At 41.0% G+C, this 14,963-nt stretch overlaps 1 protein-coding gene across 1 annotated transcript in view; it reads left to right on the forward strand.

The window, feature by feature from the left end:
• Positions 1–13,722, forward strand: part of LOC106901777 (clathrin coat assembly protein AP180-like) — a 68,145-nt gene extending 54,423 nt beyond the window's left edge. The window contains 10 exon segments of the mRNA XM_014964746.1: positions 3,350–3,457; positions 4,042–4,308; positions 4,527–4,604; positions 4,710–4,781; positions 5,252–5,335; positions 6,272–6,355; positions 9,919–10,056; positions 11,327–11,476; positions 12,324–12,354; positions 13,584–13,722. Coding sequence (XP_014820232.1) covers positions 3,350–3,457; positions 4,042–4,308; positions 4,527–4,604; positions 4,710–4,781; positions 5,252–5,335; positions 6,272–6,355; positions 9,919–10,056; positions 11,327–11,476; positions 12,324–12,354; positions 13,584–13,707 — 1,136 coding nt within the window. The 3' untranslated portion in view covers positions 13,708–13,722.
• The last annotated feature ends 1,241 nt before the right edge of the window (positions 13,723–14,963 follow it).

The raw sequence follows: 14,963 nt of genomic DNA on the forward strand, positions 1-14,963 counted from the left end.
TTGGACACCAGCAGGAACAAGAGAGAGTTGATGTTGGTTACTCTCAGAATCTCGTTGCAGAAGCCAAGACCCGAGGTCCCTAACACCCCTGCAGATGCATAGCATGTGAAATTTCTGGTGTGTAGATGTTGGGGTCGAGCCAGTCTTGGATACAGCACTTTCAAATTGCATTATTAATTTAGCATAGATATATGACTTTAAAAAAAAAAATAGTTAAATGGGTAGAAATCACTGTAAACTTGCAGCAGGATTAGAAAAACATCTGCCCTTGCCTGTTCTTCCAGTGCTACAGCAGTAAGATGTACCCTTCTTTTTTTTTTTTTCTACCTTTTTTTCCAATGTTCTGTGCCTGGAAAAATGGCTGCTACCAAATCATGTGTCTACTTCCACATTTATAAAGCATCAAAGAGCTGGATGCTTTTAGTTTCTAAAGATTTAACTGCTCATTAGATTACTTGGTGGCACGTGTTAAGAAGTGGAGTTGCCTCCATCCTTCACTGCGGAAAGAATTTTACTTTTGCAGTCTCCAGACTTCATGACTCGATCTTTTCGTTTATAGAGAATGTATTTTGTTGCCCAAATACTATAAAACTCCAGTGGATCGTGTATTAAATGGATACTGACTCTTTCCTAGGACACATCAGGGAGAAGCAAGGTTTTATTACTTACAACAGCATCAAGTTCTGGAATTGAAAACCTCTAATTCTCACGAAGAAAAATATCTCTAGACACACTCAGCAGTGAAGATACTTCTGCAGTGCCTTCAAAGCACCCACACCCTTGCCCCATTTAAGATCGTGGAGTCCATATTGAACCTCCATCTCTCTACTTATGGGGTTTTTTGTTTCTTTTTTGCTTTCTTTCTGAAGCCTCTGCTGTGTTTGATGTCCCATACTAACATTCCTTGTTGCTTGAAGACTATGATAGAGTGCAAGAAGCTGCAGTTTTTGGGCAGACACTGCTGCTCTCTAGCTTTGGTGGTGCAAGGCAGCCTGACACTTAATAAGTAGGTGTTTGACCTTTGAGGTCTGCTGGAGATACAGTCTTCAGGGTCACCTTAACTTTTTGCAGCTTGCCAGTTCTCAGTTGCTTTACACAGTTCCTTGGCAGCAAGCTGTGATGGGGAAGGTGCAGGAGGAGTGATCTCTGGAGAAAGAATGTGAAGAGTCTGCAGGGAGCAGCTGGGTAGGAAAAAGAAGACAAAATCTGCAGGAAAAAGGTGGCCAAGTGGATGGAAGAAGCAGAAGAGGCTTTGCAGGAATTGACAGATGGCTGTTACTCTCTTGCACTACGTCGCTGGTACTTCAGCTGATAGGAGAAACTTGCTGCCCGTGGTTGAGCTTTGTCTTCAGGAGGAAAAGCAGCTCTGCATTATGTCTTCATCTCTAATGTGGTCTTAGAAACTGGATGTGAAATGCAGGGTTGATCCAGCAGAGCTTTTTGGAAGAACTCAATCTGATTAATGGGCAAGCTTTCAGTTACCTTAGCCAATTTGAATTACTCCTTATCTTTTCTCTAAGATAAACAAGAGAAGGCTGTTCTCAAAGTCCATCTGGAATCATTCCTGAGAGGAAGAAATAAAAAGGTAGAAGAAAGGCGAAATGTCTTGAAATGCTTTGCATTTCCATTATATATTTCCATCTTGTCCATAATAGAATTTGGACAATTTGTGCTCTTGCATTACATTCTTTATAAGATATCTGGAGTCTATACTTTCATGCTGGGAAGTAATTATAAGTATTGTTGACCAACTTCTGTTCTGTTGGCTGACAAGCTGGTATGGTTAGAAGTATGTTCTTTAGAAAAAGCCAAGGGTGACCCTCCATCTGAAAGCTGACCCTGTAGAGCAAAACCCAACACACGTGACCATACACATAGTGTATTCTCAAGTGGTACAATTCAAAACTCTTCAGTCCAGTTCTGTGTTGAATTTGGTGTACGTACAATACTGTGATGTTTGACTAATTACTATTTCTTTACTCGGACAACTGCCATCCAGTTTTGTTGTTGAGCCCGGTTACCTGAAAAATAGAATTGTATTTGAAATGGCTTATTAGCAGGCCTGTTTTTGCTACTAACTCATTTTGATTCTATTGTACAAGACTAATTGGCTTTCATCTCTTCTGTTGACGTTTCAATGCATGTTCTTCTGAGCTTTTTAGATTAACTGGCACAAACTTGTTTTTAAAATGGTTGTGTGCATTTTAAAATTGACATTCAAGTTAAAGCATGTTAAGCTTTTTCCTGTACTAGTTTAACAGTGCAATTGCAGTATTCCCCAACAGTTTGTTTTTTTTTAACTTGCTGACTTTGTAGCAGTAGAAAAATAGCCTTTATGAGCATCTTGAAGTATTTAATCTTAATTGCGCAGTCTTTTTTGTGAAGAAAGTGCTTGCCTATGAGGATAGTCCAAATGGCACTGTCCATTAGGGCTACTTCATGGAACTAAGAGCTACAGATGGTGGTCTAAGCCCAGGAATAATGCTGTAAAAGTTCAGAGCTTAAAATTTAAAGTTATACTTAGCAAGTGGCCAACAAAAAAAAAAAAAGAAGCAGTCAAAGAAAATTCATGAGCAAGTTGTTCCAAAAGACCAAACAGTTGTTTTCCCTGACTTGACTGGTTGGCCTTAGAGGTGATTCTCAAAGAAAGAGAGGCAAACCATGGCTGGCCAGTAGTTAAGATGAGCATTCTTGATCTGTCAGAAGCAAGCTTAGTAAATATAACCTGTGCATCGGGTTACGGCTTCAGAAAGATCCGATTGGGATACTGTTAAGAAACAAGTAAGTCCAATTTCTCAGATGTTGCATGCCTGATTTGGCTCAAAAGCTGGAAATGGTAGATGCAGATCTCTGCCAGTGTAATTGGGTTGTTATTTATAACAGTTGCTTCAAAGGACTATGCAAGTAAATTTACAGTTGCAGATGAATGATGTGTATTATGGGCTTTGAGCATGCAAGTTTTGATATCTTTATTAACACCAACTTACTGCCATACCTCTGCTCTTTCTTCATTAGTTAATTTTGGGTAGTACATGAGTGCGCTGCTCTGAACCCTTATACAATGAGAATAATGCCACCTTTTACACTCTACTGTATTTCTTGTGGGTATTTCTTCTTTCCTGAGAAGCTCCATCTTCAAACCCTGTCTAGACCATGCTCGTGTGGGGTTGGGGGAGACGAAGCGTTTTGCGCTGCATGACTTGTCTTGCTGTCGGAATAACAACATTCATGTTGTATAAGGGGATCTACCTGTGCAATTTAACTTGGTTCTTTTACTATATTTTTTCTTCTCTTTATCCTTTTTTTTTTTTTTTCCCCTTTTCATTTCTGTTCTTAAACTGCACCCAAGATGCCTTTGCAGCTTCTCCTGGGGAAGCCCCTGCAGCAGCTGAAGGGGCAGCAGCACCAGCTACCCCAACCCCTGTAGCCGCAGCTCTTGATGCATGTTCAGGAAATGGTGGGTTTTATGTCATTAGATAGTCTCTTGTTTTGCTGTTTCGTTGGTTTTGTTTTACTTTATTTTATTTTTTGTTTAAACTACATGGCAGTGTGTTTTTCTGAAATTTTTATAGTGTTTGCGATTGGTCAAAGCAAACCTTAGACTGAAGAGCATGCTTAACAAAACTGCCTGTTCCCGAGACCCAGTAACTTTGTGCTTATTTGGTGGTGCAAATAACCAAACTTTGTGCTTGTTTGGTGATGCTCATAACCAGTTCTGGCAGTCCTGAGTTCTGTAAGCAGTCACCTGCTAAGCTGGATGTTCTTTTGTCGTATTCCTGTCCTTTCTTGGCCTTGTCAAACAACAGCCTTTGAAAGTTCTCCCCTTCAGTAACTCGACTGCTCGGCCTTTCGGAGGGTCTGTTTTGGAAAAAACATAACTAACGTGTCTGGATAAGTAGGCTGGGTGTTGGAGTGACCTCCTCGGTGGGCGCGCGTGTGTTTGCAAGAACGTGCATTGCCTGTAGTTGCTTTGTTCTTGACTTCCTCCCTCGCCGGTCCTAAGTATGCATACACATGTATTTCCCCTCTCCTTTTTACAAGACCCCTTTGCCCCATCCGAAGGTAGTGCAGAGGCTGCTCCTGAGCTGGACCTCTTTGCTATGAAGCCAACAGAGACCGCTGTTCCTGTAGTTACCCCTACAACTAGCGCAGCCACTCCAGTTCCTGCAACAACTCCTTCTCCAGCTGCTGCTGTTGCTGCTGCCGCTGCTACCGCTACTACGGCTACTGCCACCACCACCACCACCGCCACCACCACTTCTGCTACCGCCACCACCTCCGCTCCTCCCGCCCTAGATATCTTTGGTGGTAATTTTTTGTTTTTAACTCTTTGATTCCGGCGGATTGGTCTGTCAGGAGTTTAAACGGAACGAGCGATGATGTCGTTGTTGCGTGCATGCTGTGTGCTGGGCTCTCACACCAGAGAGCCCCTTAACTCCAAGTAACGATGTGCAAAACTTGAAAGTTCTGCTTCCAGTCCTGCCTTTCAAAAATGAGTTAAAGACATCTTGTGTTCTTGGCCTTAGATTTATTTGAGTCTGGTCCCGATGTACCTGCAGCACCCAAACCAGATGCTACTCCTAGCATAGATCTCTTTGGTACAGGTAAAGAGAGAATTCTTCCAGTACCCTGCTGCTTTGATGCTGTGTAATGGTGTAAACTGACTCGGATCATACTTAACTTCTTGGTTTTTCTTTCATTACTGGAAGATGCTTTTTCATCGCCGCCGCAAGGAGCTTCTCCTGTGCCTGAGAGTTCTCTCACCGCCGATCTCTTATCTGGTGAGTGCTTGTCTTCACAGACCATCCTACAGGCTTCTAGGGTTTTGTTTTTGTTTTTCCCTCAAGAGTTAAAAAAAAAAAAAAAAGACATTGCAAATGTACGTCTTTAAGCCGAAATACGAAGTTACTAAATTGTGGGTTTGACACTTTGCTCACAAGATTAGCAGCTGCTGAAGATGCAAGCCATGAAGTGGCTGACACTGAAGTTGAGTAAGTAATGTAGTTTTTGAGAGAGTAAATCCTCCTCTAAGCATAAGAAAATTCTTAATAAGCAATGCTTTCTGTAAGGTACTACGGTTTTCAGTTGCTGTGTGAGAAATGTAACTCTTTCTGTTTGCAGTTCTGAAGGTTGTTACCTGAATTTACCGACCCTGTGGTTCTAACTGGTGGAGCCCACGTGGCTTTGAAATATTTAGCTATCATTGTTGCCTTGCTGATACTAAATATTATTTATCCTATGCTTACTGCAGTGGATGCATTTGCAGCCCCCTCTCCTCTACCCACTGCCTCTCCGGCAAAGGTGGATTCTTCAGGTGTGATTGACCTATTTGGTGGTGGGTATTTTTCTTTCCTCACCACTTCAGAGTTGAATCACTTCATCTCAATTACCTTTGCGCTTGGCTAAAGCCGCGGTTTCCCCTTCTCACAGCTTTTCTGTGTAGCCTCATGGCTAATTCTAGCATGTCTAACCTTCTTCGTGTTGCCCAATAACGAACTGCAAATAAGCTGTCGGTGTGGCCATTCTGTCCTCATGACACTTGCCATTCTGTCTCCTGTCAGTGCATGTGTGACACCTCCTCAGAGGTCCCAGTGAAAGCCTGGTGTCTGCTGTTTTCTTCTTTGCAACCCTCCACGTTCACGTTGTTTTCTCCTCTCGGTTCCGTTTCTCAAAGCAGCTGAAGTTTTGAGGGTGGCTTGTCTCAGAGTGGATATTCGAATCCCAGGATCTTTGTTGGATTTGACAAGGTGGAAATTAGGATGGGCACAAGCCAACTCTAGGGGTGTTGTAGAACAGGAATGCTGCTCAGAAATCGTGGATTTTCAAGCATCAGTGACATATCCCTCTAGAAAGACTTAATGTGAGTCAGCAAATTCTGGCTGGAATTTCTCCAGTCTGTCATCAAATGCATTCATCTCCAGAGGGCTTAACCCTCTCACCTGTAATACTCTGGTTTGTATGGATTTTCTGAGGCCCAATTAAAGGACTCACGAACCTCACTGATTTAATATTGATCTCATCTTCAGCGCTATGCTTCCCTATAGAAAACCAGATTTCTTTGAAGTGCTGGTTTGTTGCACCTCCTTTTTTCCACCTGAGCTTTGCGTCTGGGGTACTGCTCTGCAATAAAGATGGCCAAGCACATTCATTTGCTTCTGATGTATTAAGTGGTTATCCTTTTGTCATCTTTTGTTTAAGATAGGTGATGGATCGGTGCATTTAATATTCAACTCTTTCCCTTTCTCTTGATGCTGTCTGGAATTCCCTTTAGATGCTTTTGGAAGTAGTGCTTCTGAACCCCAGCCCGCAACCCAGGCTGCTTCTAGTTCCTCAGCTTCTGCAGACCTACTTGCTGGTAATAAAGAACTTCTAAAAAACTTGTTATTTTAAAGCAAAACTGAGAAAAGGTCTTCAAAATCTTTTATGTTCCTGGGGTGTAAGTGGGCTATTGTAGTGGAATAAAATCCTCTTTCACAAGATTTCTTAGTACTTTAGATGTCTTAAATTAAAACTGCCATGATTTATAATGCTTAAGTTAAGCACTGTTGCAGGCTCTGCTACTTATTCCTTACTGCTAATTCATCTTTGTTTCCTGGTTGATTTAATTGAGGCAGGTTACACACCGAAATGTTAAGAGCTTGAATGAATGACGTGGTAGCTGTCTTGCATTTAGCCACGAAGAGGCTGGGGGGAATGAGAGAGAGCTTTTCTGAGCACAAAGGCATAGAAGTGATAAAGACCCTCTCCTCCTACTGGGTGGGATGAAGTCTCTGCTGGCACGGAACGTGGCATCACTGTGACACCTATTGCAAAAGTTGAATAAATATCATTTTAGTCTGCATGCTGCAGATAGGCAGCTTCAGCTGAATCCTGTTTGAACTACTCTCCAAAATTCCTGCTGTAGCGATTGTGGTAAACAGTGATGACTTGCCCCCATCCCAGTTTGAAGTTTGTAGAGAATCAGATCTCAGAAGAGGACGTTTTTGCTAGTACCTGCTCTAAGTGTGGGCATCACCTAGTTGTGCAGCAAGAAGGTAGAAGTAGTCTAGAGAATAACAACATTTATGTCCATTCTCAATTGGTTCCAGTGCTATTTTAGGTAGCAAGCCAGCTACTTAAAGTGGGATATAATGTATAAATGCATGCTAAAGCTTTAGTACAGGCAGCTTCAAGATTTTAAGGTAGAAGATGACCTTTTCATAAAATCATAGAATGGTTGGAGTTGGAAGGGACCTTCAAGATCATTGAGTTCTAACCCCTCTGCCATGGGTAGGGACACCTCCCACTAGACCAGGTTGCTCAAAGCCTCACCCAGCCTGGTTTTGTTTTAATGTTGCCTCAATAGGTCTTTGTATTAGTTATCCTAAGCATAGCTTGATACTGGAGATCAGGCTTTAACTAGTAGATTCTGAAATGTAGCAGTCATTTGCAGTTCTGTGCGGTATCAAGGGACTGGGTGCAAAGATGTTGTTGGGAAGAAGCTAATCCTGCTTATGCAAACATTACAGTACAAAATATTTTATGTCCTTATCTGTAACTAAGCTTAAATTCCAGTAGGAATTGTCGTCCAGATGGCTTAAAATTCAGCAGTATGTTCTCTGAATCTGATGAGTCACATTAAATCAAAACCTAAATTATCAAAGAGATGTCATAAGTCTAAATACTCAAGCAGACCTGAAGCAGTTGGAGTGAATAGAATTGTTTTTTTCCTTAAGTATATTCAAAAGGGCTCCAGGTAGATTGGAAGCTCTATTTGGCAGATACAGAGAGTCTGTAAACATCACAACATATTGCTAAGCATTTGTTCACCCTAGATAATGGCAGATGTATGGCCTGCAGTGTAATCCATTTTTGAATTTAAGATTGTCCAGATTTCACGTGGTGGCTGAAGGCTTGTCCTTCATGGTTTATGAGTGTTTGGTTTGTACTAAGTGTTTATATGCATAATGTGATGAGTATACTTACTTTATGTAATAGTCTCAAGAGTTCTGCTGTCAAATAAGTTGCTAGTCTCTTCTTGGCCTTTCTGAAATGTGCATCTGCCTGATGTGTAAATAACTCTGATGCCGGCATAAATTTGTCCTGTTCTTCCAACATTTGTTAGGTGTTCAGTCTTTTTTTTTTTCTCTGAGAGAGCAAAGTTTTTGGGGAGAGAATCTGAGATCTCACAGTACCATTTGATATAACTGGTGCTCAATTTGAGCACAAGTTCTTTACATTGATCACTGGCCTCCAAGTTAAATGTCTGGCAGATGCTTGATTTCATAGCTGGGAAGTGTGTGGTTGTCACTGTAAGACGTTTGCATATGTGCTGTAATTGATATACCTTGTGACCATGGAAAACAACAAGTGGTTAGAAAGTCTCCAGAATTGTCTTTATTTTGCTGTTTTTAGAAAGCTGACCTCCCCACTGAGCTGGTAACTAATGAATGGTGAAGGAAGGAATTAGTTGACTACATAAACAAGAATGGTACTAACTATCTGAGTAAAAACACAGAAAGTAGTGATAAAGGTTTAATGTTAATAGGTGATCTCTTCTAAATCAATATGCAGTATTTGGTACTTAATTTCAACAATATGACTGCTGGAGTAGCATGCTTAATTTCTCAGATTTCACCCACATGAAGAGATCTTTATTTACTTTGGGTGAGAATAGGTCTCTACAAATTATAACGTTCTCTACAAATTGGAAAAAAGCTATCTAAAGGAGGAAATTGAAATGAGTAAATGTTCTAGCTTCTGTCCACAGAAAGCAATGATTAGCTGGACAAAGAAGGGCAATAGACTGTAAAGTAGGATGTTCCCTGAATGAAAAGAAACTAAAGGCAGTGGTAGAGCGCTGGCTCGCTGCTGTCTTGTACCTGGCTCTGGCAAAATAATATGCTTTCTATTCTGATATAGTGGGAAAAATACAGCCTGCAGGTTGTACAGAGTGCTGTTCCCACTGGATTTGTTTAGTCATGGTTAGAGCACTGAGCTCAGGTCTTCCTGTACAAGAGCAGCCAGGAAAAAACAAGACTGAGAGACTGCAGATGTCTTACAGAGGCCTTGGACATCACTGTGAAGAAGAGATTGAATAGGAGATTCTATAAACCATACAAATGGCATGTAGGCTAAAGAAAATTGAGAAGGTGTCGTATATCTGGTCTTGTTCTGACGGAGTCTTTGCATATTTAATCAGTTACCAGAGTCTGTAGATAATACAAATAAGCTTAAATTGCAAGGGAGTTCAAATTATATAGTGGGCAAGGGAAGGGTTTTAAGAATAGTCAAGCATGAGTGCATTGCTTGTAGGCAGGAGAATCTCCATGAGTAGGGTTTATTTATTTTATAAATATGGGTTTATAATATATAGCTTAACCTCAATCTTGGAGATTCTCCAGCCTACAAGCAGTTGACTTGTGGATGCTATTGATCCTGCTTTGGTGTGAGAGCGTGTGAGGGGGCAGCAGCTTGAAGTTATCTTGACGAGGGAGACCAAGATGGTTTAAAGTGACGAGAGAGGCTAAACTGGATTAGTAAAATACTGCCCTATGAGTTGAGATTCCAAAGTAGCTGATGGCTGATCATATGCTTTTCTCAGGTTAGTCCTCTGTTTATCTATTTTGTGAACCAATTCTCATGTGTTGCATCCTGCCTGTGGGATTACTCACCTGGTACTAGAAGAATTGTGTTCTCTACTCTGTTGGTCTGCCTCTGCAGAAATCTAAATAACAAACATTGACGTTTTTATTGGCAACTCTCCCAAAAGCTTAAATTCCCTGGCATACCAAGGGTACTTGTGTAGTACTGAGTTATTTACGATGGTCTAGAAAAATTGTCTCTATCATTCTGCCTTCTATAGATTGAGTTTTTGTTAAATACAGCTTAACAAGACTGACTGTAATGTCCACACCTCTCTTATGTGGCTTTTTCAAGGCTTTGGAGGTTCTTTTATCGCTCCCTCTCCGTCACCATCCCCAGTCACCCCCGCTCAAACCAGCCTTCTACAGCCGAACTTTGATGCAGCTTTTGGGACAACAGCTCCAACGACTGGCAGCTCGTTTGATGCATCAGGTGAGCCACAGGGTTTCTTCCTGTGCATTTTCTGATGTGTTTATGTGTTAGATGACTTAATGACACTATATTTAGGCTTCGAGTCCAAGTGATATCAGTGATTTCCCTATTCCTTCTCATACTGGAAGAACTCAGGGTGGTGTTTAGGCTGGTGTGCGCTCAAGAGCTCTCCGTTTTTTATTCTACTACGTCAGTGAAAATCAAATGACTGTGAACATCATCCTTGCATGTGCTTGATTGCATGAATCAGGAATTATGCAAGGGAAACACTGTTCTCTAAATCAAGTATATAGGCGAGTCATCTTTGCTGCTGTTGAAGCTGTTCTTGAGCTTGCATGGCAGCTGAAGGTACACAAAACGGAGACCGAGGTCGTGTTCTTTGCCTGACTAAGCTTAAACTTTCATCACTGCTATCATTTTGTTTGTATCTCTTCCATTCTATATTTTCCATGCTGGGTCCTTGCTACAAACTTAAAATTGGTGAGTTCTGCAACTGGTCAAGGGGGAAAAAAAAAAAAAAAGGTTGAAGTAGTACTGCTGTTTGGTGATTTGGTTGCTTGCCAGTGCACATGCTACCCCTTCCTGTTGACTTAGCATGTACCTCAAATACAGATCAGAAGATAGAACACTGGCATGAGATATACCAGGCTGTTTGGCTTCAAGGGATCCAAAAAAATGGAACTTCTGAGTTAGATGACTTGGACTAAGGAGGGTAGCTCTGTCAGTGTGGATGGTTCTGGTTCCTTCTGATCTCATAAGATGTTAGTAGGTTTTCCCAACTCCCTGCTGCTTGCAAGTGAATAGTAACATCTTGAGACTTTCAATCCTGTTGCTGTAAGATGTCGAGGTATAAGGCTGCCTTTGCCCCAGTAATTCTGACTGGTGTTTGCTGCAAGATGTTCATTTTAAAAGCCTTTAAATGAATATCTCCTGACAAATGTGTGTGTGTCTGACATCTCTCTAAGGATGGCTGTAAGAAACAGTGTCATGTGGAAGTGGTGCTGTATCTATGTAGATTCAACTCTCCAATGGAAGTCCTTTTGGGCATGTTCTCTCATGGTAGTTCTCATTGGTGTAGCTCTTTCAGGATTACTGTACATTCAATGTCTAATAGAACGACATGCATGCCCTCGTTGGCATTACTTTTAATGTCAAACTGTGTTTTGGTAAGACTTGTGACGTGGTTGTCTGTGCTATACTTGTTGGAGCAACGGTGAAGGAATTTTTTACGGTGTCTGCTGTTTCTAACGCACTTTCCCTTCGCTTCCAGTGTTTGACGGCCTAGGTGATCTTCTTATGCCAACTATGGTTCCTTCTGGCCAGTCTATAGCACCTGCAGCCACACCAACAGTCCCTGCTTCAGCAGCAAGCAAAGGCCTCGGAAGCGATCTTGACTCGTCTCTTGCAAACCTAGTAGGCAGTAAGTGAGAAATTTTGGTTCCAAGTGGTGTGACGTACGACTGCGTTCCTCTTCTGTGGAGCCAAATGAAGTGTGGGATGAATTGTGCGCAACAGCCAGGAACAGACCTTCTCTCAGGGAACATTCCAAAACATGTTCTTGAAATCCTAAACAGAAAAGTATTCCCTTTCTTGTAGCAGGAAATGGCTAGGGCCTTTATAACTAGAGATCAGTAGCCCCAGAACTCAAAAAAACCCACCATCCTTAGGTGTCAGCAGGACTCTTTATCACTTGAAACGTCTTCTGCAAGTCATTTGGTATGTCCAAGTTTGGGGGAGAGATTAGTCAAACTACAATTTGTGACTTACAGGACCTTTACTGGTCATGTGCAAAGACTATTCTTTAAAACTTCTTCCAAAGAGTAATTAAGGAAACTACTTGGAGTTCCCATGAGCGATAGGCAGATAAAACAGTCCCAAACTTCCAGGTGACATTCAGATTTATGTGTATGTGAAAAATAGCTTTTTATTTAAATATGTATAATGAGAAACACGAACTAGTGTTGTCATGTATGGTAAATAGTTCTGTTGCTCTTAAATAAGCATTTTGTAGACCCACATATATTGTTACTTTGGTCTATTTGTGGAGCAAAAGTGGCTTCCTCAAGCATAAGGCATCTGCCAGGTTCCTCAGAAGTTTGTCATGAAGGAAGGGAGCGATGTGGCCAGGATTCTGATGCTGTCTAAATAAAGACAGCCAAGTCTTTATTACTCTGTATAAGTCCCTGTGCAATGAAATGTGAGCTGTTCCTTCGACATGCTTTAACTTATTAAACACATGACTTTTCTTTTTTCTTTACAATTTTCAGATCTTGGAATTTCTGGTACCACTTCAAAAAAGTAAGTTCAACTTTATTTACAAAAAAAGTAATTTTTGACTCTGCTGTATAGTCTTCTGTCTATTTCAGTGTTTATTAAGAATCAATGAATTGGCCATGTGCCTGTTCCCCCCTCCCAAAAAAAAATCATTTCAGAAAAATTTTGGAAAAATTATTCTATTCTATACAGATTCACTGAATAATTAAGGTTAAATGTTCCTGACTTGGCTTTTAAACTTGCTCGCTTTAACCTGAGTCTTAGAAAAAAAATTCTGTAAATTACTGTCTTTATATTGGATAGCTGATTTCCAAACAACTTTAAATGAACAAATAGTCCAGATAATAAGTTGTATAGCTCTCCTCAGTAATCTAGGCTAATATGTAATAGTTTTGTTATCTTTTTACAGACGCTGGATGTGCTTATCGTGTAGGCATTGGAATACTTGTAAAATAGAAAAGAAGTTCATTCCATGCAGTGAAAAGCTTCTTTTTGCAAGAAGAAATATTTACAGCATTGCATTTATTTTTGAATGTACCTTCTTAATCTAGCTGATTGCTTACTTCTGTGCTGAGTCTTACTCTGTGTGCAAGACCGGTTTATGATGTGTGTACTTCAAAAGGTGTTGTGCCTCTGTGGAGACAAAAGGAGGGATATGCATAAACACATCATGAGGTCTATCCCCAAAACTCAGCTTCCTTCAATCTCCTTCATTCGAATGGTGTATCTCATCCTGAATAGAGCGGCCTCTATCAAAGCCTGGTTTTGCAACAGCCCTTTTGTTCTATGAATGATTTGTTTCTCTTGTATCTATCAACTTTTTTCAGAACTGAATGCTTTCCTCCTTCAGCTGTCCGAGCAAGAGTTCCAGCAATGAAATGACCTTTCAAAGACTTCTAGCAGGCAGCTCTACTGCCTGGCCCCAGTAGAATAGGCAGTAGCAGTCCCTCTTCCTACTTTGCAAGGGTATATGCAATAATATGTTACCTTCAGTCAATACTAAGTAAAGCTTCTTTTAATTCTCACCACAAAGGCCATAACCATGTAACTGACTTCAGTATAGAGTGTAGTGGTATCTACCACTAACAACCCTTGAAACCGAGTGGCACTAGAAGTTTATCTTTCTATTAATATCTTAAACTGCATACACCATAAACTAATGTAGCTGCAAGCTTAACATTAATATATACTGCAGTTGGTTTTCATTTTCACTGTATGTGAATAATAGCTCTGCCTGTCTCCTTCTCTATTAGGGGAGACCTTCAGTGGAATGCTGGAGAGAAGAAGTTAACAGGAGGAGCCAACTGGCAGCCAAAAGTAGCACCTGCAACATGGTCAACTGGTGGTGTCCCAAGTGGTCCATTGGTAGGTGGTTGATCTGTCAGTACTACTGGTATTGAAACGTCAATATTTTACAAGACTTTGCAAGTAGGCCCCACTCCTGTCTACTTCAGCTAAACAGTTTGTTTCTGTATAAGTGAGTGTTTCAAATCACATTTCTGAGACCAAATTTACAGCTGGCATACATAAATCATTGAGTTCAGGTCAATGAAAATACACGAGTGCATGTATCAAGGTGTTACTATACACCTGCACTTAACATCAATGGAAATTTCCAAGTGTGTGCTTAGCCAAAGAGGCTTTTCAAGCACCAGGCCCAGGTAGATTGCCCAAAAGACAATGGTATTGATCCAACACTGAAGTACTGGAAAGAGAGAAAATAAATAGGTTTTCCTTGAGCTTTCCTGAATGAAATAGTTCAAAAGACTACAGAGTATTGAGACTGATGGGGTGATTGATACCAGATTAGAAGTGGGTGGTTCTTTAGTAAAGCAGTCTGTTGGAACAGTAAAGATGGCTCTGTAAAATGTATCAGGAGGGACTAATTTTGAGAGAAGAGGGTTGAATTGAGCTAAAAATCTAAATTTGGCACAAGAGCAGCTTGATCACGAGTAAGCTACGAGAGTAATCAAAGCTGCAGGGGGCATAAAACAGTGTCTGTTTGGAAAAAAGTTGGGTTGGGAAGGGAAGAAAGGGACTGCCACGGGGGAGCAGGACCAGTTCAGTTCCCTGCTGCCACAGCCAGGTGCTAATGTGACTCTAAGCACATTCCAGCTTGTTCCTTAACCTTATGGAAGGTAGAAGAATTCCCTGGACTTGGTACTTCATTGAATGTATCAGTTGTAACGTCAGCTTTTTTTCTTAATAGAAAGGCTGGGCAATACTGTACCGTGTAAGTGAATATTTGGTTTTTTATCTCTTATTGTACTTAACTTACTAAACACAAAGGTACTAACAGCACCTCACCTGCACTACAGTTACTACTGCTGCCTTAAAACCAGCTAGAAGCGACCTAACACGGCTGTTCTTGGACTGTCTGTCCAGCAGAAAATTCTCAGGCAATGTGTTGAATCTGGTAGTAGTGATTAACCATTTCTGTGCTGTAAGCTTGGAAATAATGGCTTCAAACTAATGGCCTCCAACCGCCTTTGCTTTACTTGGGCGTGAACTATCTGATCACTTGTACTACCTGAAATTTCATAACATCAGCCTGCTCTTGTAGTGGTTTTACCATCTGGTAAGTAACTGGCCTTTCTGGAAAGCTGGGTGGTTTTGATAGCATTTCATGAAAC

The sequence above is a fragment of the Calidris pugnax genome, unplaced genomic scaffold (assembly GCF_001431845.1).
Source record: "Calidris pugnax isolate Ruff unplaced genomic scaffold, ASM143184v1 scaffold219, whole genome shotgun sequence".
NCBI classification, from domain to species: Eukaryota; Metazoa; Chordata; class Aves; order Charadriiformes; family Scolopacidae; genus Calidris; species Calidris pugnax.